Source organism: Diadema setosum, chromosome 5, assembly GCF_964275005.1.
Source record: "Diadema setosum chromosome 5, eeDiaSeto1, whole genome shotgun sequence".
NCBI lineage: Eukaryota > Metazoa > Echinodermata > Echinoidea > Diadematoida > Diadematidae > Diadema > Diadema setosum.
Window position 1 is genome coordinate 5,043,669 of NC_092689.1, and position 27,523 is coordinate 5,071,191.

General features: G+C 37.7%; 1 protein-coding gene across 1 annotated transcript in view; it reads right to left on the reverse strand.

The window, feature by feature from the left end:
• The window catches only part of LOC140229020 (wings apart-like protein homolog), a 71,148-nt gene extending 45,399 nt beyond the window's left edge, over positions 1-25,749 (reverse strand). Inside the window, exons 1-2 of the mRNA XM_072309282.1 lie at positions 25,633-25,749; positions 17,395-18,659 (exon numbers count right to left, since the gene is read on the reverse strand). Of these exons, the coding sequence (XP_072165383.1) occupies positions 17,395-18,567 (1,173 nt within the window). The 5' untranslated portion in view covers positions 18,568-18,659; positions 25,633-25,749. The remainder of the gene's footprint in view (positions 1-17,394; positions 18,660-25,632) is intronic.
• Positions 25,750-27,523: the final 1,774 nt, after the last annotated feature.

The following is a 27,523-nucleotide window of genomic DNA, read 5'->3' on the forward strand; positions in this document are numbered from 1 at the left end:
TTTTCAAAATTCCCGACTTTTGCCTGAAACCGTTGTCGCCGGTCACATATGGCGTATGCAATACACACAACTATTATTTTATGTTGCATTGGTCCGTATACAGTGCATGTATTGGCTCATATAAATGCACCAGGAAATGGTACAGAACAAGTCAAAATTGTGAAATACCACATATTTGCAGGTTGAAATCATTTGTAAGCTTTTCACATGTACCCAACTGGCACCATACATATTGTAAATGTATGTACCTACAGTATATTCACAAGAAAACATGACCCCTCCACATGTTCGAGGGAATACTGATGATGCAGTTAAAATCTAGTCCATGGTTTCAGTGCGAATTTTGGCTTCATAATCATTAAAAATAGATGCCTGTGACACATCACGTACAATATGTACTGTAACATGTTGACATGCATGCAAGCAGTTTAGTCTGCTTTATGCTTGATTTTTTAATAGTTCCTAAAAGTAAATTTATACCATGAATTTGATTTAAACAACCTTGTGAATTCAAGCCCCAGAGGATGGACTTACACCTTACAGTACATAAGGGCATTTATGCAAAAAAAAAAAAAAACAACAACAACAACAAACAAAAACGGAATTAGAAAAAATATAGTGTTTTGAGGTACAATTTACACTACCACAAAACCGGAATCATTCCTGTTTGTTTGTTTTTGTTTTCTACAGGAAATGTGTATGCACAGGAAAACCCAGAATCTTTCTATTTTGTTTATTTCTTTTTTTTTTTAACCAGAAAATGCCAATGCGCAGGAAAGCAGGAATATTGTGTGTGTGTTTTTTTTTTCTTTTTTTAAGCAATGCCCATGCGCAACTTGCCGCTGCATTCAAGTGAAGGCAACTGACATGAGTGATTTTTACATAGCGATCAGTGGTGCAGATCAGTGGTGCAGACAGGTAGGCAGGAGATTCCCCACACTTAAAGGTACAGTTTACCATTGGGAACAGTGACTATAAAAATGTTCGTGTTGGTTCACATTTGATGCATTGTGTAGGTCAGTTGTATCACAAAACATCCACCATATATGAATTTCACAATAAAGCCTAAAATATAAGGAGATATGACTTTTTTTCCCTCACTAAACCATAACTGTGGACAGTTTAGTCTAGAAACAATTAAACTATTGTTCACATTTTGTATATTTAACAATACTTATCACTGAGTATAATGATTACAATTTTTACAGATTGTTTCTATCCCTAACTCACATTTCTGAACTATTTTGAAGCACTAAAGCTAGGTTTTTGTTTCATCTGCAAATGGTAGAAAATGCCTTTAAAGGTGGATGTCACATGACTAAAAAATGGAATAAAACTGCGGAGCTGCAGAGTAAGCGTGTACATTGGCCAAAAACTTGAATTAAAAAAAAGTCTTTTTTTTTTCATTCTCACATACCAGTAGTTGCCCAGCAACCTCAGACAAAAAAAAAACTGGACCATGTCAAAAGCAATGTTTTTGTTAGCAATATATGCCCTTATCAAAAGGTTTCAAACTTCCTGTATGCCTTATATTTTCCCCTTGGTTTAATTTTTTTGCAAATTTAATCTGTCGACTGATATTTCCAAATTCAATACCGTGCACCAAAACCGTTCTGTCTCCAATGATACAATGCAACAATATGGTTCCATGCTGGAAAATTCCTGAACTGTGCTTCTTGATTATTTAAGGACAATACACATACCTACAATTGCACCGCTTTGGTCCTTGATCATAAACTAACTACATGTACTCACAAAGTTGTCTAATACAAGTCCTGATGGGCAAATTAATAGGCTTATCATATTGATGTACAGCATTCTCATGACGGAAAAAGGGCCTGACGACACAGTGGAAGGACTACCTGTAATAATCTCAGGCCCTGAGGTGAAAATTTTTTAGCAACATCCTACAGAAGGTTGCCAAAATCTATGATGTCTTTGGGAGCAAAAGTTTATCCACATTGTAGATGAAGATGACCTCTCTCCGTCACCAAATTTTTCTCCTAGTTTAGGATACTGATGAAGGCAAATTACCCTGTTAACAAGGTGCTGGTGAATTCACCATTAACATGATCAGCTCACTGACAAGGCCCCATTGGTTGAAGCAAGTGACATCATAATGAAATAATGTGAGGTGCGGCAGGACACATGCATGCGGTTAACACAAGTTTAGATGTAGTGGTCAGTGGCTACATTGGTGCCACAGATGTTCGTTATCATGATGGCACAATGTTGCGACCAAATTGTGCTAAAAATTCATGCCCGCGTCATACTCTGTTATCAATAGTCTGATATTTTTATCAATCATTATTTCTACCATGACACATGAATCAACCCACACTGTCTAAAACAGCCTTAAAACACAGAATGTGCCACTCTTCACCACAATCAAATTGACTTTTATACATCATGATGAGAGTAACTGTAAAACAAGAAATGTTCGCATGCATTTCTTCACAAAATTAAAACGCACACAAAAGTTGTCTGCAGTAGCTGTGTTGAATGCCAGTGTCAAAAATGTCATGCCGCAAAAAAAGGCTGTTGGCTCAAATTTCCAAAAATTTCATACCGCAAAACATCTTGCTTTGAAGAGTAAATTGTATACATATTCAAGCATACGATATGATGGAATCAAAATAAAAATTGGGCCTAAGAAACAAAGTTAGGATAAATACAAGGTTTATTGTACTATGTATGTAACCATGATATTAGTAGGAACCATTAAATGCAAAGTGGATGAGGTGGTAATGTATTACCTTGAGTACAAGACCCCCACCAACCAGCACATGACAATCTTTACTAAATTCTATTTTTCCAAGAAAAAATAAAAGAAATGCTTGTTCAACACACATCAAAAGTTTTGTTGTGTTGCAGAAAACTAGCAATGACAAATTATCTACAAACTTTTTACATTGCAGGACAAGACACAATCTCTTCGATTTTTCCAAACTTTGCTAACCCTCCTGCCTGATATTTGTCAGCGTTTAACCCTACTCTAATTATCAAAGGATAAATCAAAAGTTTTGGAAGTTTCAACATTCCCATGTTAAAGAATTATTGGTATTAATCATAACCAGTCAACTCAAAAGTTTTTATGGGGAAAGATGTGCAATTGCTCAATCATCGACCAAAAACACAATTTTGATCTCTATTTTGCTGACAGCATCACCTATTACGACTTTCCCACTGAACAATATTACACAAGTGACATATGTTCACTACCAGGTAATCTCTTTTTGAAATATTTATGAAAGCAATAAAAATTTATGTGAGATGTATCAAAGACATCAAGTACTGTGGCTGAGCAATTGTGAGTCTTGGGGGAAAGAGGTTGCAATTGCTTTTAATGACAGATAAGGAACATGTTATGAATAATAGTTTCTCATATAAACCAACAACAGACTTGTGAGTATGTGTAAAAATTGTAGATGTCATCATTGCGTCTTCCAATAAAACATGGAAATACAATGTATTCACAGCACAATAATTTTTGTGTATTTCATACTACTTTTGGCTAGCATGAATTCTGCAACCCACAAACATATCTGTATGCTTTTCTCAGCACCTTTATGAAGAATCATGTGCTTCGTCAGTGGTGCCTCCCAGCAGGGTGGTCTGTCCCTGGTACTAGCGTATCTACGACATAGGCGTGTCTTCATCAGCCCGAAGTTTCAAAATACAGTTGAACCTCTCGTATCCGGACAAGTCGGGACCGGGGCTCATCCGGATAAGGGATTTGGCCGGATACGGGAGACTCAATGCTTTATACATGTACTATTATACACACACATGTACTGATGTAGCCCATTGTAGTACCACATGTAGTAATGCGTATACTGCAACCTTTTCATTGTTACACTCAGTAACAGACCCCAAAGTAGAGGTGTATATTAATGTTGGAAGTAATATGTAATTCATGCGTGTTTGTGTAGGAGTTCTCAAGGAGTTGGGAATCCCCCTTTCCTCCCGTAATTATTAAAAAAAGAAAAAAAAATCACGGCAAGATTGCGTCCGTATAATAGAGAGATCCGGATAAAGGGAGGCCGGATAAGAGAGGTTCAACTGTAGCGCGCTATCTTGCGGTTACCAAACTAGTCTGATGTGAAGATAGCGCGCTATCTTTGTAGTGAAGACGCAAATAACGCGCTATTTGATCGGGAAAATTTCCCCCGAAATCTTGGTCTAGTTCGTGAACTAGAGCGCTAATTCGTGAAATAGCGCCCTATTTCAGGTGCGTCTCCATCAGCCCGAAATTTTCTCGATCCCTCCACGCTTCTGGTTAGCCAGCTGGCTATTGAAAGTGCATGTACAAGCTAGTGATTGTGTATAGTGCATACACTCACGGCGTATTCAAGGATCTCGTGTGTGTACTAGGCCTACTGTTGTTGACATCTTTAAAACCAGGGAGGTGATTCCGTGCATGCTAGCTTTTTTTTTTTTTGTAAACTTCTTCTTCTGGTCCACTCTACTTTAGCTAAAGATTCTTGCAGATTGTGTATATTTTGGATTTGTTTAAACATTGCAATTCGTTCATTTCATATAAGATGTGTCACTGGACAGAAGAGTAGTGTTATCAATATCCCTTTGGAGAGAATTTGCTGTACTGCTCACCTCCCTGGTTGTAGTATCGTACATACGGTGTTGTAGGAGATTTTGAGCGGGAAATCCACTTTCGAACTGCGAGCAAAGTACGCATGCGTCAATTTTCGGACTAATTTCCCGAAGTAGGCTGTTCGAGCTGATGAAGACGCACATTCGCTCTATCGGGCTATTTTCTAAGACCGCAAAATGTCCCGCTAGTTTGAACTTCGGGCTGATGAAGACACGCCTTCTGTGCACATGTGCCCTATCACTAAAGATTAGAATTAATCGCTGAGCACATGTGTTTACTGCAGTAGTGTCTGTGCAGGCCGTACAAGTACACACATTCACAACGACTGGGCAACACATCAATTTGCACATACAGTTCTTGTAGAGTAAGGAAATGTCATATCAAATTCTGTCTTTTCTGTGAATTGGATGACATCATTCAAGTAAGCACTTGTACAGTGCGGATTCAAGAACCAGCAAATACATTGTATATGCTTCGAGTCACTCAGCACGAAAAATTAATCACATGGAAATATTGATGTTTACTGTACTTGGTAAAAACATGAGAAAGTCTAGAACTTCATAACATTCATTTGTACAATTTTTTTTTTTTTTTTTTTTTAATGAAACTTGTCATTCTGTTCAAGTGATTTTACTCTTGTTTATTGAAGTCAAGTTTGATGTGGTGTGTCACCGGACTTATGGACCTAGCTCCTGATAGGTAAATCTCTGGCTGAATGTCTCACACACAAAAGTATGTGTACGGTGGCGCATGTTATAGACGAGGTTCCAATGACGTCACCAAGTCATGCTGAGGGGCAAAAATTGTGTAAGGGGACCCCCATACGAGTGGGCAAGCGCGCAAGAGTTACATACAAACTGTAACCACGTCTCATGATAGGCAGGCAGGTATACGCTAAGCGTACACCGCGCTTGAGCCATGCGCGTAATACGCATGAAATTTACTTTTGCCCCTCAGCCAAAGCGTCATTTGACGTCACAGAACCTCGTCTATTTCAGTAGCTGAAGCATGAGAGCGCGCGACGTATTCAAAATGATGCCAGATGTACCAACCACCAAACACTGCATGAAATACATACCGGTACTTCAATTAATATTGGGTGAAAAAGTTTACTCCTTTGTTTGTTTATTCTTTTTTGATGACATGGAATGTAGCAATGTACAAATGTATGTTTTCAGACTATTTTGACTGAAAATGTGCCGTAACATTGTCCCCCCCCCCCCCATGAATGAAAAATCATGCACATGGTCAGTATAATCTCACATTTTCAAATATCTTCATTGTCTTCATGGGGGGGGGTTGGAACTGTGTACTGTCATTAAGGTGTGGAAAATAAATTGTACAGTACTTCTTATTCTTTTTGCATTTGTTAATATTTATCTGAACATTTTCCATGAATGAACATCCTGTTTCTTAACATCCTGTTTCTTCTCCATCTCTACCCTGTCTTTAAAGTTGTACATTTCTTTGCTATCAACTTTGATAAAGCACATTAGTGCCAGACTCTCATATTGTATGTCTGCATGATACCGGTAATCTGTCTGTATAAGAGCAATGTGTTTCCTTTTGTCGAGCTACAGTACTCTCACAGTGAAACTGCAGTCCACGTTCATGTTGACATTTTTACTTGAGAGGGATCACAAACTTGAGAATAATGCTGTATCAAAGTTATGAACAGAATAAGACAGGCATTTTAGAATTGTTCTTGTTTTCATAAAAAGTCCTATCGATTACCATCATACAATGCGTAGGCATATAAGATGACATAATCGCGTTATTGCCTCACCAGGGGGGGGGGGGGGCACTAACTAGTAGGAGACTTGAAAAAACAGTAAAACCATCACCTCACGCTGTAATCAATACATACTGTGTATACACATTATTATAATAGATTGTGACTGATAATGCTTTCCTTGAACATAAGTGAAACTTTAAAATTCCACACAGTGTAGGCCCCTAATCTTCCTATGAAACAGTCTTACTCCAATGGCACCTTCATTGCCCAGGGCCCTGTTTTATGAAGAGTTAAAAATTGATGATATACATATATGTAGTTGATTTCAACTGTAAGTCTATGGCAGCCTGTGTGGTAAGGAAATTTATAATTGATTTCATCTTTTGATAAAACAGGTCCCTGGTTGTCTTGACTTCACTCCTTTTACCTGAAATGAAGTCGACATGGAGATAGAATAGAGTTCCCCTTTCACGGGAAATGCATTATGGTATTATGTGCTTTGTCAGCTGAAATGCTCAAGTATCCGATTACTGAAGATTTGTTCAAAACTACTGTATAATGTAGACGAATATCAAGAAATGTGCATGCTGGTATTGTACGTCATCTGATGTGGTATCCAATTTGCACATGTATAGTAAGACCCATCGCAGTCACATGATTGTACCATTGCTGGAGCAGCAATCCTTATTCGTTTTTCAGTGTGTTAGTAGTATCATTAATTTCATACTAGCACATCCTTGTTCCTGCCTATTGCTAAAGGACACATCAAGGCAATTGTGACATCACACATCATCTACAATGTATAACTGTAAAACCAAAAACATTCGCGGCATGAAACTGTCGCGAATTGGAGACGGCAGCCTTTTTCACGGCATGAAACTTTAGCGAATCACTGTTGTCATTCAATGCATTGTGTGGACAAATATATTCACATGCACTTTAATTCTGCAAATCCTGACACCTCGTGAAATTTGTGAAAGTTTCACACACGTAAATATTCCTGGTTTTATAGTGCTCAACAAGAATCAATGTAAGACCAGTCCTTTATTTAAAAAAAAAAAAAAAAAATCATAACAGGAGCCATCAGACTGCAACATAGTCAACTGTCTACCTTCTACTTCGTGTATGATCATGAAACCTGCGATCAGTATGACCCTTTTTGTATGAAGATGAAGTTCAATGATTTGACCTCTGACCATTAGGACTGACATTTGACCCCTGCTGCATGGAGGAAACAGGCCTACCTCCCGAATACCAATGCCTAGATGCCTTGGTCATATAACATTACACTCCCACTTTTTTTTTATGTACATGTACATACACCCTGTATGTACACAATATACCTTCTAGGCCTACCTATACCTTCTACCTATAAGCCTACATAGTTGTAGATGACCAAACTGGAAATGAAAAAATAGTCTGAACAATCATTTCAATTTGCTACTTAAGATGTTGTGAGGTACTGCTTTTTTGTCTTGCTCTGATCATGCCATGCACCTTACCTTCACTTCATTAACCTTGGTGTGAATTGAGTCTTGTCAATTTATTTTTTTTTTTTCACAAAGTTTTGTCAATATTGAATATTCTGGTCTACTGATTTCGAGAATATTTGAATTCATTGGATTTTATTTCTGGACCCACAAAGCTCCGGCAATCATTGTTTTGTTTTGATTTTTTTAAAAACAAACTTCTGTGAAGTTATGAACAGTGAAGTCAGCTAAAATAAGCATAATACCCAATGGTATGTAGGCCTACCTTCCTAAAGTGTGCCTGCCCACAACAGCAAGACAGGTTTTATTAAGTGCCATTCTCTTTCCAAACAATCTCTTGCCATGCTCACAATCCTACATTGCAAAACATTTTTCACATAGAAACAACTATCACACCATTAAAGGTGCAGTTTTATGAGACTCATCTTGCTATCTTAATGAGTTTGTCCTTTTTAGAGTCAAGGTAAACATCGGGCATAGTGATTCTTTGTATTTCAGTTGATTTTACTGTTAATGACATTGCTATTAAAAGGAAAAGAAAAAAAAATGTTTTTAGGAGCAGAGCTTAGATGGAGCAGGAGAAATTAAAGGAAAAAATATAATGAAATAAGTTAACATCAAGACACATACCGGTACTGTAAAACACAATATTTTCGCGAATTGGAGCCGATGGCCTTTTTCACGGCATGAAATTTTCGTGAGTTGCCTTCACCACTCAATGCATAGTGTAGACAAGAACTTTTACGTGTATTTTAATTTCGCGAATCTTGGCTCTCGCAAAGTTCGTGAAATTAAAATGCATGCGAACATTCCTCGTTTTCCAGTAGGGTACTGCATTTTGATCGAATAACTCCAGAACTTGTGATCCGTAGACCTAGCTGCTCTAAAGTTAATGTGTATTGTAATGGCTAGTCAGATAGTCAGGAGACCTTTAAAGAAAACTTATTTTACAGATGGCCTCAGGGCTGTGCTGTGACCTTATAAGAAATTGTGAACACCAATCAGCTAGTCATAAAGCCTCAACCCTGGGAACAATGCCACATTCCTGTATTTCTACATTTGTACTCGAGGGAAATATTTGCATTATACAACAAGCTAGCAGAGTGTGTAGTTCTGAGCTCAAGTGCAGCCCAGCAATGTAAATAATGTTTGCCTCGTGTGCATGTGTTTACATGTACATTGCATGTGGACATCGCATCATGCACAAGTGGATGTGTGTGCACATGTGTCACTACTTTTAAATGTGAATGGCACAGAAAATACAAATAAGCCAGTTCATAATTAGCTCATGGGCACGTTTGTACAAATGACCTTTCTTTTTTCTCAGTTGGTTAGGCACTTCAATCGTTTTCAAAGAGACATTATGGGTACCAGTAAGCTTGCCCGACGTGATAATTCATGGAATTCGTGTTCAAACAATGAATGAACTTGCATAGACCAGGTGACCAGAATGGTCCGTCAATCAACCATCGGGGAAGCATCCATTTCATTGTTTTGCATTGAATGCATTAAAAACTGTTTTATTCATATTGCCAAATACCAGGTTTGCTGTCAGGTGGATGTACTGGCAAGCAACATTTACAAGGATTGCATGAATAATCATTGTATGACAGATGCTTATCTCAGTGAATTTAAAAACCAACTTGCCTCTTGGTACAAATGACCTTTTTCTGCTCATGCGCAAAGTGGAACAACGAACTGGCTTATACGTAGGAGATCACCATCAAGGGCTACACAGGACACAGTAAAGGGCCATGCACTCCAATCCAACCTGTTAACTCACTTAGGGCATGCTTTTACGGTAACCAAAATTGATTGCAGGACAAGTAAATAACATATGAGGACACTTGTAAACTAAGGTACCTATCTCTTTCTTTTTTCTTTTTTTTTTTGGGGGGGGGGGTTCTATTTTTTCTATTATACTGCATTCATTTGAAGAAGAATGAAACAGATATAATGTACATATTATATCATTGGCCTTATGCCAAAAGGGCACTAATAGTGTACAAAGTCTATATAGCGTTAAGGGCCTTTTGGCATAACAGCGGAAGTGGTTTAAGGCCCTTTTGGCATAAGACTGACGATATGTGGATTGAATGAAGGAAGCAAAATTTGAAAATCTCTTCAAAAGTTTAATGTTCTTATTCAGTGCCCCCACTTCTGGACAAGAAGACCACAACATTTCCTGATATCACACATGGACAAGGATATCAAGAAAATATAAAGAGAATTCAACATACTTAATATTCTAATTTTTCTAGCATAATGAAAAAGCACTTGACTAACTTCTTTCAACAAAAAAAAAACAAAAGGGGGATAACCTGGTACATTGCCCTTGACATACAAAGTTGTACATGCGTTGGTATCAAGAGGAAGGAATGTGTACTTTTCATTAAAAAAAATACTTTTGTAAAGTTATAGATACATACATTTTCTTTATATCACTGTCCATGCCTGACATCACAAAATGTTGTACATAGTCTTCTTATCCAGCAATGGCAGCGCTGAAACTCTAATATGAAAATTCATAATTGTCTGTTGAATGCATTATCAGACTATTTTCCTCAAACATCATTAGGGCAATTCCGCAGTTACACGTAGGTGGACATGACATGGATAAAAGAAATGTGCCTCTTTATCTTACTTTTTAATTTAGGTATCAACTAATGCCATGGATGTTCACCAATCATTAAGGTCTTTCAATTTCAGTACATTTTATTTTTTGTATTTATTGATTTTGCGAGATCTAAAACCATCATTTAAAATGTACATGTGGGACTGGGGACGCTGAAATTCACTTAAATGCAAATTACAGTGGGTTCCTTTGAAAATTTTTCCTCAAAGTTTTGCTATAGGGTAAAAGATACATTTGAATACTCCGGAAGTCATGTAACATTTTGTCAATTACAAAAGGGTGAAATGACCTGCGGAATTACTCCGGACAAATGTACATTGTAACGTTACTAACCGTAACGTTACTAACCATGCTTTTGGGGGTCTGGCTAACAAACTATCGGTCAAACTGCTAAAAAATATTTGGGTGAACATTTGTCATGATGCAATAATTAAAATTAATGTAACACATTGTTTAAAGTAACTTGAATTTTTGCACACTTTTTGTTACAAGACACTGATTTTTTTTTGTTATGTCCTTTTTTGTAACGTTACTAACCAGCCCTTTTAGTTGCCATAGCAATTCTAAAATTTACTGGGAAGGATGAACATGTTTTCACATGATTTTGATTTGAAATGAATAAATGTTTTTTAGCAGTAAAAATAAATATCTAAATTTGTTTAAATGTAACGTTACTAACCGCGGAATTGCCCATTAATGTGTTCTACTGATTCTGCCACATGTACTCAATGCAGGGTGTCATTTCCTTTAACGATACAGTGGAATTGCCCATTAATGTGTTCTACTGATACTGCCACATGTACTCAATGCAGGGTGTCATTTCCTTTAACGATACAGTATACATTGCAAAAGTAGCCCAAATATTGTCCTAAACCATATTTCAGGTTGATTGTACACAAGTGGAGGGCACTTGATGAGATTCCAGAAAGCAGGTACAGTGTATATACAGTTAAACTCGCCTAAGTCGACGTCGCATATGTCGAATAATCGCGTAAGTCAATGATTTTAAAAAGTCCTGATTTTTCCCCATTGACGTATGTGTATTAATTCACTCACAAGTCAAATTTTGTAAGTCGAATATTCGCCTAAGTCAATGAAATTCCAAGAACACTTTCACGGAAAAACCATTGAATTCACTGTGCCTAAGTCGAATAAGATTTTATTGTGTAATAAATCACTGTCATTTATTATTCATTATTTATTACTCATCATTATTTTGTTTGTCAGATGAGTTTGAGGTGACAAAAAAAAATGATCTAAAATCAAAATTCAAAGCGATCGCATGGGATCGTTTAACTCTCTTCGTATTTGGAGGTCCGCTGGTACAGCCCTGTCAGCTGTCGCGCTACGTACGTACAGCGTTCGTGTACAGTACACATGCGTTCATTTACATGTACAGTACTGAGCTTGCAGTGTACATGTAGCTTGGCATTTGCAGCGCTGTGCAGTGGAGTGGTATAATGGATGAAGCTGCTGAGTCTTCAAAGCGGAAAGTAGGGGGAAAGTTACGGGCACGGGTAAATCAGAATTGCACCTCTACATGCATTTCAAGCCACAGTATGGTAAACGGGAATCAATCACTGCTCAAATATTGTTCATATTCACTTCCCCGAGGTTTCACAAGGGTGTAAAGTAATCGGACCTGTGCCAATACTAATGCACTGTCCATGCAAAGTTAGCCGCGGCCCTGCTGGGCGACCCGTGCTGCTCACACCGCTCCAGCTCTCGGCTCCAGTGTAGACAACATACAGCATGTACACATTAAACATATTATTACATGTATGTACCTGTGGTGAAACTGTAAGTCGATTTTTTTTTCGACTTATGCACAAGTCGAAAATCGCCTAAGTCGATGTGTTTTGCTCAGTCCCGAGAAGATCGACTTATGCATGTTTAACTATTTAATAAAATTTATCAATTCTTTATTTTCAAGAGGCAAATGATTCTGCTTTTCTTTGGAAAACCACTTACATTGTACATGTAGTCCACTCAATTTTAAAGTCGGACAATCGTCACCCCTAATGGTACGTTATTGTGTAACGCTTCCGAAAGACCGAAGTTTGTGCACGCAATTGCGCAATGCCAGACTGCAGTGCTATCCATAAACGTGTGGGACAGTGCTGCCACTGAGACACGTGTGTGTGTGTGTATACACAAACATTGTGACTGCGAGCTGCAGTGATTGGAGGAGAGAGGCCAGAAGACGGGTCTCTCTTCATGCGCATGCGCACTGTGAGTGTGTGTCCATTCGGCACTGATCGGAAGCTCTCGTGGCTCGGACAGCCATTTTGGGTCTGGTGATATAGAGTCCAGCGTGTGTTGGCTGACCCATTGAGCCAGCGCTATTCTCATTCGGTGTCACATTTGATACAGAATGGGGGGAGGCAGCGTGTTGCGTTTGTCTCCGTGCCGCATAAACCACTTGCCACGATTGCAAGGCTTTCATGTTGCAAGTCCTCTGGCTTAGTTACATACACTGTACTGTACAATGTACAAGCTGTTGGATCGCGAAATGAACGACTCATGAAAATGTTGCCATGCGCTAGGGTAATGAGCACTTACAACATGGTACGTGTATCAATTCATGGTTTTTTCTCCAAAAACCTTGGAACAAGGCATTTAATTGACCTGTTTCTACTACCTCCTCCAGACTGCTATTTGCTCACTATGCTGGGAAACCCTCACACAATCCTTGCATTCATCAGGAACACCCTTTGTTCAAACTTTATGCATAAAAATATCGGTACAGCTGTAAGCAGGTAAATTGGGCATAAGTACATGTATCCTGTATTTGCTGGTATATGGGCCACATCCGAGAACAAAATGTATCTACAATTCTGTGCCATCAACAGGCATTATGTCCTACAATTATATGTAAACTATTTACAATTTGTACATGTCCTGTTGATCGCAAAATTGACTGAAATAATACTTCTAAAGACTAAATACAGCGATCAGACAACCTTTTCATATTTTATGTTTGACTTGTACATGTACTTTCATTTCTCTCATGATTAGAAACATACCATACTGTATGTGTTGCTTTTGAAAGTTTAACTAAACATTTCTCAGATACAAAAATAGACAACTGTCTGTTATAGCCAAACAGAAAATAATATTCATATTGAATGGTTAGTACTATTGTCATACGTATTCTTTACTTTCAAGCTACACCTTCAAAATATCCTGCTGCTGTTCCCAAGGCCCACAGAAAGAGAGTCATGAACTGCTGTGTTTCTGGTTAACGTTCTGTTTGTACATCTACTGAATGCACGTGCGATATGAAGTTGTACAAGCTTTTGCTTCCAGCGCCCTGTTGCATAAAAGTTGAGATTAAGCATGTCAGAAAATAAAAAATAAGTCTCTGAATACTTAATTCTGATTGGCTGATAACTGACTGCTGTTTGATTTTCAGACTTGTACGTGTGTTCAATTGCATTTTTTTTTTTAATGCAACAGGGCTAAGATTTTCCTCCCCCTTGCAAATCTGTTATGATGTTAGGCTGGTTAGGCTTTGTGGGTCAGTATGGTGCATGCATCTCAGCATATATCCTGTACATTGGTTTGTGCGCAAGCAAAGCATACTCTGCTCCGTTCCCACTATACACTGTATGTGAGTTTGGAAGTCATCTCACTGTGCTGTTGTTCAGTCATGTTGTTTTACAATTGCAAACATCGCAGTTAGTCCTGCATTGATAACTAGTATTAACAGCTAGTAACAATGCTCGGAACTTGTCTTCAATGGGTTAATTAAAATGGTCAGATTTTGATTATTGCTACTGTACGTACAGGCCGCATCCAAACTACTGTAAAACCAGACATTTTTGCTGGAATAAAATTTGCACACATTTTTCAAGAAGCTAAGATTCACAAAATTAAAATGCACAAGAAAGTTCTTGTCTACACTTTTATGCATTGAAAGCCTGCAAATTTCATGCAGCGAGAAAGGTCGTCAGCTCCAATTCGCAAAAACTGAATGCCGTGAATACTTCTTGTTTTACAGTACATCATGTGATCTCTATTCTTGAAGAAAACCTGCAGCCTATACGTACAAGTATGTGCTGGCAAATATACATGTTTGTAAATGTTGTCTTTTGGCACCCTGCCTAACTGAAACCAGTTTAAAAAAAAAACACACACACACAACAACACCACCAACAACTTGTACAGCGTTCTCCATCTAAATGCCTCTGAAACTGACTGACATTCAAGTTAGGAATATTATGAGCACTAAACAGCCAGACTGCTGTTATAAATCCTTCAACCCTTGTGCACAAGTGCTAGTTAAAATGACATTGTTGTGATGCACAACATACATGGCATATTCATCATGCCAATGGCTAGTTTGAAACATCAACAAGTCGGTAACGAATGTCAAGTATCCCATACATTTTGTACATCCATGTATTGACGATCACTGATGTATTGACGATCACTGAATGGAAGACAATTCAAAAGTGTCATTGGCCCTGCTCATCATCTGTCTGTCAAAAATCTTCCTTAAAACCGCTTTTAATATGTGTTTCCGTATCTGCTCATTTTTTTTTTTTTTTTTTTTGCTTGTAACATGTAAATTCTTTTTTTTTTCTTCTTCTTCTTCTTCTGATATACATGTATTAAAGGAGTTAAAGTAAGGATGCATGCAGTGTCTGCTGGTGTCACATGTTCACTGAGAAGTATGGCATTCTTCTAAATGCTAACTTTCAAATTTGTGGTCAGACTCTCAGACATTGTGTTGGTGTTCAAGTATAAACTATAACTACAGAGTAGTTGGACTGTTGCTTAGTCTACAAAGTGTATAACTATTATCTTTGAAATATTTGCATATGCAGTACTTACATGTACATATTACACTGAATCTGTGTTTCCCAAGCATTACACATATAGTACAATGTACATATGTCCACTGTAAAGTTATACCCTAAGAAGACATATAGTAGTTTATTATTTTGTGGATATAGCTTGATCCATCTGTTATGAACAATTCTTGAAAAACCTCTATCTTTTGAGTAAATGTGACAGAGAAATCAGATGGTCACTTCAACAGATAGTTATTGGTAATCCGGTATGTGTCCTGTGTTATTGCAATGCAAGTCACGGTGTTACAGTTACTGTAACACCGTGAAACATTTTAATCAGCTTTAATCAATTTTAGTAAAACGAAATGAGTTACCATAATTTTTAATAGTACTTGTATTTATGGTAGCTGCATGTGGTCATGATTTGGGCAATCAAAATAATTCCTTTTGTGTTTGTAATTTTCAAACAATTCTAAAAACATCAGTTTTTTTACTGTAACACTGTGACATTGATGATCGTATTTGTGATGTTCGCTGAAGCTTAACACATAGAAAATCTGGCACTTTGATGATTTGGTAATGATGTTCAACCCTTAAGCTCTGAAAACAAAGGCAAAGTTTTTACCACCTTTTTCATTTTCTCATGCTAGTTTGTACATCCATTTAACTTATTTATATTTATATTTTTCAGATATTTATGTCAAATATAATTATGCTGATTTTATGCACATATTTAGCAAAGTTAATTATGTAATTTTTAACAAGATGGTCAAATATGAAAAATTCAGTCCTTAAGCTTTCATTTGATACCAAAATGAGTGAGATTTGACTATTTTGAAAATTTGATGGTCATGTCCACTTTTTCGTGGAATTGCCCTTATACACCCAAAACACGTACCGGGGGGGGCGGGCAAAGACAAATATGCTGAGCACAAATTCTATTTTTGTAAGAACTTTCTTTTTTTTTACAGTGTACTTCTAAAACTATGATAACAAGATTGGAAGATTCTCTGCAGTCCATAGAAAACTATTCAGAAGAAAACTTCCATAATAATATGATGCTTGAAATTTGTTTGATGTGCATAGTAGTGAAACCACTTGAATGTATTATGCAATCAGTGAAACTAATAGAATACAGCCTAACCTGTCTATAGCAGCCACCGAAGGGAGATGAAAAAAGTGGTTATTATAGACAGGTAGCCACTATAGACAGGTTCTTTTACATGCTTTTTCTCTCTGAGGGAATTGTTTTTAATGGTCGTAGACGGCAGTCGCTCACTATAGACAGGTGGTCGCCAAGACAGGTCTGACTGTACTACATATTTTTCATGTAGCTGCAGCAAGTACTGAAAATGCCGTACACCTTAAACCAACACTGCCATTGTAAACTGTATCAAAACATGTGTGACGGTCATCATCTTCCCTCATCTTCAATAAGTATTAATCATAAATACTTCTTGAGAAGCATTCACAAAAAACAAAAACAAAACTCTGCTTTATTATCCTGCATTCTGGTGGATGGCATTCTGAGCTTACTTCCAGATGAAATCCTCCCTATACAAAATTAACCTACACATGAATTGTCTTTGAGGGAATTTCAGACACCATACACAGAACTTTGTTAATTGATGCATAAAAATGAAGTTCTTCCTTCTGTTCAAGCCCCTTGCTAACATAATTTGCACATATGAAAAAAAAAAAAGTTTCAGTGCTTCAAAATAGTTCTAAAATGAGATTTAGGGATAAAAATACCCAACAAGAAAATGTTAATCAGTCTAACCAATGTCACTGTAAGTAAATATTTCTTAACTACACAAAATGTGAACAATAGTTTTACTGAAAACCGTTTTAGAATAAACTATCATGACAGTTTGAGAGAATTAGTGATATCTCCTTATATGTTGCAGCTTTACATACATATACAGCTGTATGCATCAAATAAGATAATTTGAACATTTCTTTTTTCTTCTTTTTTTGTAATCACTGCTCCAATGTTAAATGGTGGCTTTTAAAGATGTGACATGCATGCAATAATGAATTTTGGACATGGCACTTAGAATTTCTGCATGTGTGATATTTATCTTTGTAAACATGCATAAAGCTGTAGATTGCCATACACTTACCTTCTTTGGACTATTAAAGATCTTCTTCACAGTCTCAACACTGCCTGCAGACTTCACTTTCCTGAGTGCGGGTGCCTCCTTCTCATTGTCATCTTCATCAAAATCAAACTCATCATAAGCTGCGGGCGAAGGCTTGGCTGGAGGCAGAGACTTCACCGCTTTGAGATGCGGTTTTGATGTTGACGATTGCGACAGAGAGTTTGAAGGCCGAACAGACTTGCTCGACTCCAGACCCTTGTTCTGTCTCTTAGTACTTGACATAATTGTGACTTCCGGGTCGTCAGAGTCATCGCTGACAGGTATAAAGTCTTCACTGGATCCTGAGACTGGGGTGTCAGTTTTAAGAGTCCTGGCTGATGTTTGGCTGGAGCCCTGCACGGGCTTTGACGCTCCTCTCTGCGAGTAGGCACTGTCCGATGAACTTTGCGAAGACATACCACCACTTGACACCAAGCTCTGCGAATCCTGTTCCTGAACAGTCTCAAGTTTTCCTCCCTGCTTCCTGACAGGACGGACACTACCTAAAGAATGAGTGCTACCTAGCGAGGTTGATCCATTGGAACTTCTTCCAACGCCATCATCACGGCTGTCCACACTGACACCACTGTCGTCTCTCCTCTCATTAGGAGCAGATCCTCTGGTTCTGTGAGAAAATTGCGTGATCAAAGTTTGTCCGGCAGGTGTCTTATCCTTTGCCCCACTCCTTGTGCTCATGGCACCTTTGGAGTTGTTCCTTGAATCAACACCGTTATCAAACTGCAATGATGTCCTTGACTGACGGGTACTACTGGAAGAGCCAGTTGCATTTTTTGTGTCGGCATTTGAGGAGTTCTTGGCAGGGGACTTGTCATCGTCGCTACTGAAGCTAAACGGATCATCAGCTCCACTGGTGCGTCTCCTACGCTTTGGACTGGTCACACCTACAACATCCTCTCTCAGGAAAGTGTTCTGTCGTGTTGGACGAGAGCTCTCGGAGTTGGCCATTCTTGATGGTTTGGCTGGCGACGATCTCAATTGACGCGAGGTCTGCTGACTGTTTGCGGGTCTCTTGGCTGGTGATAGTCGTGTCACAGGTCTGTGGTTAACACGGGTTTTGTTCCATAAATCATCAAAGTGGTCACTGCCCTCACTACGGACACTTCGCCCGTATGTCTTTGCCCCAAATCGAGGCATAGTATTGTTCACATGGAAAGGGGAAACTCCAGCTGTGCAAGTTTTTTGGTTTCTGTTTTTCCACGAAGGTCTCCAGGTATGACAATAAAAGCCTGCATAAAAACACATGATACAGCAAATTAATCATATAGTCGGTAACTATTAAAATACGACAAGACTAAAATTCACAAGCATAAACTGAATACAAAATGTATATCATGCAAGACACATCACTTGATGGGACTAATGAGAGAGGAATTTGCAAATACAATACAAAACAAGGCAAGTGCCAAAATGTGTCTTGCCCATTCACATAGAAGAAATTAATGTTTTTCTAACTTCCGGAAGTTCATTGACCCCCCCTATGACCTTAGACTTTGTGGTGACCTTTAACTCCCTGAGGACATTTACCAGCCAAGGTTGGTCGCACACGGACATATGGAGCAAAAGTTATGAGCCATGAACAAAATACGCCGTAAACGGGCCCTAAAAGTTTGTTGACCCCTGTCTGTGACCTCTGACCTTGTGATGACCTTCAACTCTTCAAGGGACATCTACCATCCAAGTTTGGTCACAAACGGACATAGGAATCAAAAGTTATGAGCCATAATCAAAACGCCCCTGTGAAAACTTAACATTGGGCCCTAAAACTTTGTTGACTCCTGTCTGTGACCTTTGACCTTGTGGTGACCTTCAAATCCCCAAGGGACATCTATCACCAAAGTTTGGTCACAAACAGTCCTACCGAGCAAAAGTTATATGCCATAATCAAGACGCGCCGTAAAAACTTAACCCTATTTCTGTCACATACACCGTAGCCAGACTGCTCAGACATTTTGCAGTGCACAGACACAAGATTGTTGATGGCCATTTCTGATTTAACATTAAAGGACAAGTTCACCTTCATTAACATAAGCATTGAGAGAATGCAACAATATTAGTAGAACACATCAGTGAAAGTTTGAGGAAAATTGGACAATCGATGCAAAAGTTAAGAATTTTTAAAACTTTTGTGTTGGAACCGCTGGATGAGGAGACTACAGTACTAAGGCTTGTGATGTCATATGAGTACAACAGTATAAAGAAAATGTAAAGAAAATTCAACATATTTTCACTTTTTTCGCATAATAAAAGAGCACTTGACTTGCCTCTTTCTAAAGGCAATGGGCATAATATTACCAATAACATATGTCAGTAACGAGTCAAGGGAATGTATACTTTTTTTAAAAGATGAAATTTTGTGAAATTCTTTTTATATTTTCCTTATATTGTTGTACACATGTGACATCATACACTGCAGTAGTCTTCTCATCCAGCGGTGACTGCACAAAAACTTCAAAAATTCATAACTTTTGAACAGATTGTCCGATTTTCCTAAAACTTTCAATGATGTGTTCTACTGATACTGCTATATTCTCTCAATCCTTATGTTAATGAAGGTGAACTTGTCCTTTAATGTGTCATGTTACACATCATTTCAAAGCTTATGGTCTAAACTTTCATATTACATAATAATCTGAGTGAGGGTGCCCTTCAACTTTAAGTAGGACACCCTCTTATGTCACATAATTATCATTGCAGACTTACATGTACTTGAACTACATGTTACCACCTCATTTTTTTTCACACATGCTCTTGCATCACAAAAAGGTCTCACAGATGTTGTAGAGAATTTATTCAGCTTTCAGATATAATTTTTTCATCAATGGCATCAGTACTTTTCATTTTGGAAATATGAACAAAAGTTTGTAGCAATTACAGCCGAGATTTCACACATTTTGTGTAATTTCTAATTTTGTTGGCCTGAAAGTAGATAAAGCGTGTTTGTATCTTGTCAAGCTGAAAATACAAATTGAATTGTGCTTTTTATTTTAAATTTAGATTTATCTTGTCCTATGACACTGCCGTTATGATAAGATAATCTACGGATAAAAATTATTATTGAAAATATTCAAACTTGTTTGTGTCCATATTCCAGTCGATCATAATATGCTAGTCTACGACTTTCTGCACTCTCCTCATTGAAACAGAATTGGACTATGACAGCAGTCACTTTCTTTATAATAAACCTGCATTGAACTGAAGTTTCGCATAGTGATGGTTTCCTATGTAATAATAATGATAAACAGTCACACATACCCCAACATCAAGAGACTGTACAGCTTCAGGCGGCCAGCAGGAGGTTCCTGTAACCCTATTGCTCCTTGCACCCTGCCCTGCTGGCCCCGGCTAACTAGAGACCCAATGCACTGCTGTTGCTGCTGAGTAAACAACTGCTGCACTGAATGTGCAGTGTTCACTTATTCTACAGTTCATTTATGAGGCCGATATCACTGGAAAGTACATGTACCCCTTCACAGAATTCAAAGATGTTGAAATCCCTATCCTGAATGTTTTCACTTCATATTTTACTATTTTAACTTTGATAAAATGGATGAAAATTGACCCACGTGTACAATCTTTTCATCGCACACAGCGATATCTATTACAGTCCCACATACACAGATTTGTGTAAGTTCTCCACACAAGAAACCTACTTGTATGGCAAAACTGTACACAATACATTGCAGTCTGAATGCAAATAAACATGGGCAGGGCCACCACAATTTATTGGACTTTGAGAAGGCTTTCCTGGTTGGTTGAAGGTGGGGAAGCTTTTTTCACACTGGATATCGTTTCTTTACACTCTTAGCCAATCACAAATGAGTTTATAGAGTGTTAGTGTCATAGCATTTGAAGTAATCTGTCAATCAAAATAGGGTAGATTAGATCGGCCAGAGCATTTATCTGGCAGGCTATGGGCCGATTAAATCGGCCCGTGACACAGAAAGAGTTAACATTGGCCCCTAAAGTTCATTGACCTCTGCCTGTGACCTCTGACCTTGAGGTGACCTTCATTTTTTTTTTTTTTTACATACACTTGTAACTTTGTACAACCACTCTTCCCTCCAAGTTTGATTGAAATAAAAGTCCTCAGTAGAGAGTTATTCAAGTTTTTGTAGTGTTACGGACGGACGACGTAAGGACAGACGCGGCAGGCAATCCGACAAAAATGGTGTTTGTGATCATGTGTTCACGTACAGTTCGACCTCGATTATCCGGCCATGTCAGGACCGGCGCTCATCCGGATAAGCGAATTGGCCGGATATGGGAGACACAATGTTAAATAGCTGCCGTTCAAGCTGCCGTCCCAGTGCACTGGCAGCTAGGCAGGTAGCGTACCCCATAACGGTGGTGGAATCTATGCTAGCCTGCGCAAAATTGTAGTTCCTTCTTCACAAAAACAAAGTATATCTTTATGTGAAAATCATACATGTTTTACCTCATTAGATATTGAGAAACTTATCATGCACATCTTATGAAATCAGTGAAATAGATCCATGAAAGTCACTGTTTTTTCTCAATTTTTGGATGGAAAAAAAGTCCTTCACTGCGTGAACGCGCGTCTGGATAATAGAGATTTCCGGGTAAAAGGAGGCCGGATAATCGAGGTCGAACTGTATACACCCTTTCACATCTACATTGTAGTACAAACACATGTAAACATTTACATAGAAGAGATAAACCAATCAAAATATACAATGTAGACCTCTTATGCAGCATCTATGCATAACAGCTACACTGTAGTTCTAAGTTGATGAAGCAACTCGTCATAATGCAATTGTCCCTAGCCAAACTACATAATTATTGTAACAACATTGTACAGGGGATGCATTCCTCCACAATTTGAATTTGATAAAAGTCACCAAGAGCAAATCATTTGCTGCCTGAATTGATCAGCCTTGTAAAGGGTTTGAAGTTTAGTCAGGAAGTGCGGCTACAGTGCACTCTGATATAAACAAACACAGTTATAACAAAATTCCGGTTCAAACAAAGTAAAAATTCAGGCCCTGACATTATCAGCTCTATTTTTGTTGTTGTTGTTGTCATTGTTGTTGATTGTTTATTGGTTCAGTTATGGTGGAATTTTAAAAATAATGAAAGAAAACTGCCGGTCCTGAGGACTTCGTTATAATGGGAGCCAACTGCATTCGCAGGACTTATATTGTACATACATGTATATGCAATGCTTCAAATGTGCACCTGAAGAGAAAGTCCCTGACCATTCATTACCACAAATGATAGATCACTGTTAATTATTCTAGGTTTAATTCATAATAGGGCCTCAACATTAGCGTTGGCCTGGTGGCTCAGGGCAACTAATAATTTATGTAGGACCATCAAAATTCCAAAAAGGTTATGTTTTGATGGCCTGATCAGGCACATAAGATTGAAAATAGAATGTTATGTTTCATTTTATTACGGGCCACCACATTTCTTTTTCGGGCCAGCAAAATTTCAAGTTCACAGATTTTTAACCCTAACCAGGCTAGGCTTTTTGGGGTGTTCTGTGGCCAGGGGAGGGTTGAATCAAACCCCCCCCCCCCCCCCCCGAGATCTCGGCCGTCGATCACGCAATCCCCATGAAAATTGGCACATACGTTACCTGTGGCATAATCTACCAAACTATAAAACAAGAAATTGCATTATATTAATGAATCATGCTAATATATGCATAAAATCAGTCATCTTGCTCTAAATCAGAAAATGAAGCTCCTACGTAGAATCCTAATTTTTGGTTATAACATTCTTTGTAGCATTCTTAACAATGTACAATGCTATACATGAAAAAAAATCTGGTATCAAAATTAATTTATGTATTGTATTGTTTTATGAATTTCTTATGTATCTCTTTTTTTTTTCCTTTTGGTTTATCAATTTTTTCGCAAAATTTATGACAGAACCTATTTCAGGCATAATTACAGCTGTATGCTAAAATTAATTGATTTCAGCGAATGAAAGTGAAAATAATCATATCTTTTTGAATATGGTGAAAAAAAAATCCATTTGCATACTGTGTACACAAAATCATGTTTATGAGCCATTTTCAGTCTGACAGGCATGTATATTGGCTTTGTTTTATAAGATGAATTTAAAACATTAGAAAAGCTACCATTGATTGGGGGACTTCGGATTGATCATCAATCGCAGCGCTACCACAGTCTTGGTTCACTGGGACTCTAGCTGCTCGCAAGCGCTGCCCTGAAACCTATTTTTCTTACATTCTAGACAACTTAATTTTTTGAAATGGTTTCCAGTGCTTTCTCATGGTCTGTTCTCTCTACTTTTTTTGTTGTCTTGTCCCAAATGTTCATCTGTTTTTACTGCAAGTCCTCTCGAACAAGATCTTACTTCCTAGCCACAGGCGTTAGGTTTGCGCATACATGCTCAGTCATTCTTCACATTAAACACTGAAATATTCAAAATTCTGACACACACCTTGCACCATTCCGAAAAACTTCAGATAAAAGTGTAACACAAGCACAAATACACTGTTAGGATTTGAACACACAAAAACATGCAGAAATAATGAAGTTTCCTATAAAAAAAAAAAAAAAGGGTAGAAAAGTGATAAAGTAGAGCTATCATCCAGCTTCAGCCTTCTCTGTGTGTATGGATGCGTATGTAAATCAAAACGTACTAGGCTTAGATCTATGTAGACCAAGGGCCTAGTTACTGTAACTGTATTAGGCTTAAAATTACAGAAGGGTCTCAGTGTATACACAAGTATGGATCTATCCAGCAACTTGGGCTATAATTTAATGGCTACAACCACCTTGACTACCGTACATACATGTGTGGCTGGATGGTATAAGACATACACGTATGGTTGTAACTTGTATACACTGACTGTCTTAGCTTTTATAACCTATCTAACATCAATTACCATGAAGTGGCCACTTTTTATATCATTAAAAATAACAGGTAAAACTGATATTTCATCCTTTGATGATCTCGTCATGTGAAAATGAAAATTCTCCCCTTTCTCTTCCATGTAGTTTGTGATTAAAACTCATAATTTATGGGGAAAAACATATAATTTTGGCATGCATGCAGTTTGTGATGAAAACAACTCATAAATTTATGGGGAAAAACACATATTTTTGGCATTTTCCATCTGACGACCAGACAAGAGTACTAGCATTGAGCCGCTTGCATGTATTAATGCACCCGTATCAGACCATCAGGTTCTTAACCCAGCACCCATGCACACATGACACATGCAATTCACCATACGCCAGTACTCTCATAGGGACGCCATCAGACACCAATTTTATCATCGTTGAACTGCCATCCGTATTTTCTCTCATTTTTCAAAACACACTCATCTTTAAATGGTATGACGGTATGACCCAATGCTGTAAATGCCAAAGTTCAAAATGATATGTGTGTAATGTAGCTTGCCTTCAAAAATATCGTCTTCCCCCAAAGAAAAACTGGACATGTCCGACCTATCGCGTTAGCACACTCTACACGTAGTACGTGTGTATCAGGCATAGTACCAAATTCAAACACATATGTCCATAACATAAAGTTCTTCCCAGCCACACACAGATTTTTCACTGTGACGGAAGGACATATTTTTTACCTTTTTTTTTTCTTTTAGTTGACGTAGAAAACGGTCATTTATTAATAAAGCCATTAAAGGGGAAAGGACGAGAGGGGCAATTGACAGCAGGTACATTAATGAGTGGTGGATTAATGATCTATAGGTTAAGTTAGCTAAAGTTAGGGTTAAATTGAAATTTATAGTCCACTACTTTTGTTTTGAGACAAGATTCATTCTTCATTCCACAACATTCACTACTCAGCACATGATACACATCTTGGCCTTCTTGCTCATTTATATTCATGAATAACACCACTTACCCAGCCTTCTTCTTGTCAACATGGCCAATGCATAAGTGTATAATGGCTCAATTAAACATTTTGAGTCAAGTTTACCAGTGTATGAGGAGCTTAATAACTGTTTTAATAATCCTCAGCTCCCGCTCCGCTCACTCCGCGGGCCGGCTCAGCTCCGGCTAAAACTGAAAGCTTCATCAGCTCATCACATCAGCTTATGAAGGTTAAACTACAGTCCTACACATAGTGAAATGTGAGTGGAAAAACAAGTGGTGCTGCATCAAACTTTCGCATTTTTTATAATGTTTCTACAACAAATAGACAAGCTTTCTCACTTTACTTTAGTAAAACAATTGTTACCAAGATTCTCCACGTTCAACGAAGATATAGTTTCAGAGTTGCTGAGTGCGCAGTCCTTCGAAATACTTCGTTGATATCGAAGTTTCAATAACAAAGCAGTAGCAGGATCTTGCTCGCCATTTTGAAACCGTAAGTGTAGAGCACGACGCATGCGCAGAACATTAAACGGTGAAGAATAGATGCCCTCTACGGCAATGACAATATAGGCAAATTGTGCATCCGTGGTACCCAGGTGAAGGGGTTTAGTACCCCCTCCCGAGGGCTACATAGGGCTTTTACAGAGTACTGCATATCTGGAATATGATGTGCATTATCTACAAATAATAAAAGAGTTTGTGGAGAGAGGAGAAGAGGGAAGAGGACGAAACTTCAAGAGTGTATAATACACTATTTGTTATTTATCTATCTGTTTTTATTTTTTGGTATGCGGTGGCCCGTTCGTTCGAGCCACCAAATCTTTAATCTGGAATTTTAGTGGCCAGAAAAGATTCGTAGTGGTCCGAAATAAAAGCAAAAGTGACAAGCCATGTTATATCTTAGTTGCCCGATAGGGCCACCAAAAGATTAATTTGGTTGTGCGACAGCGATTTTAGAGGCCCTGGGCTAATATCGAGCCTTGGCTTATCCATGATTCTGTTTTATTTAGAAACCACCATTGTGTGGTTAAAATACTTTATTGATGCCAATCAATATCAATCAAAATACCGTCATTGAGGTGATAATATTGGTCGAATAGAAATTGCAGTTTTTGTCGAATCACAAAACCAGCAGACTAAAAAAATAGAACATTGATAGTAAACTGTCATTTTTTTAAAACCTTTTACGGATTTTCGTAAAGGATAACTTATGATAATGTTTTAAAAGTCATGTAAAAAAAGAAGAAGCAAGACACAGTTGAAAACAGCGCGGTTTCAATTTGACATTATTATTTGTATTCCCTTGCCCTTGGCAATAGGACCAACTATAAAAATCATAGTAAAATGCTTAATTACAATTCGTCTTTGAAAAAACAAACAACTACAACACAACAATCTGTTTGTTTTGAAGTTTCAATGATTGACATATTAAAATAATAATACGCATGAAAGTGGACACTGTTATCGGGGGGAGGGGATCAATCTTATTATACAATAATCTTGATGCAAGTTCAAGTTCAAATTTATGTTCATTTCCATCAAATAAACAGAAAAAGATGATAATAACAATATATAAGCAGAACATAAATTATTTGTAATAATTGCAAAAACGTAAATTAACAAAATACATGTGATAATGAGTAACAAAAATGAAGAAAATTGTATTCTTTGAATATATATGCATAGTACAAATTAAATAAAGATGGGAATGGAAATGGAGAGTTCAACTGAAAAGCACTTGAAAGGTTGTACGATAAGGGACTCTCAAGTTATTATGTAAGTCCATGCAAATCGACCAAGCATAGCAAAACTGATTATGATTTCTGGTCTCATTTTACTGTTTCTGATAAAAATAAAACCCGAAAACGACAATCGGAACTTTTGTTTTTGCCGAGTTTAGAGATAAATCATGACTTGATAAAATTTAACCTTTACACAATTGAAGATTTAGAACATAGCTTGGCAGACAACTGTCTTAGTGATCATTTTATTATCATTTTGGAAAAAAGGATATTGACACGGAAAAAATAAATAAGATGAAATAAGATTGGTAATTCCGAATGTTTGTCATTCCAGAAACGGAAAAAGGTTTGTAATTCAAAAGGTTCATTATACGCACCTTGTTTTCATTTTCGGATTCACGAACCTTCCAGGAATAACGAATCTTCGGAATAACGCCACAAATATAATGTTCGGATTGCATAATGATGATCGTTATTCAAAAGGTTCGTTAATCCAAAAAAAATGAAATAAAG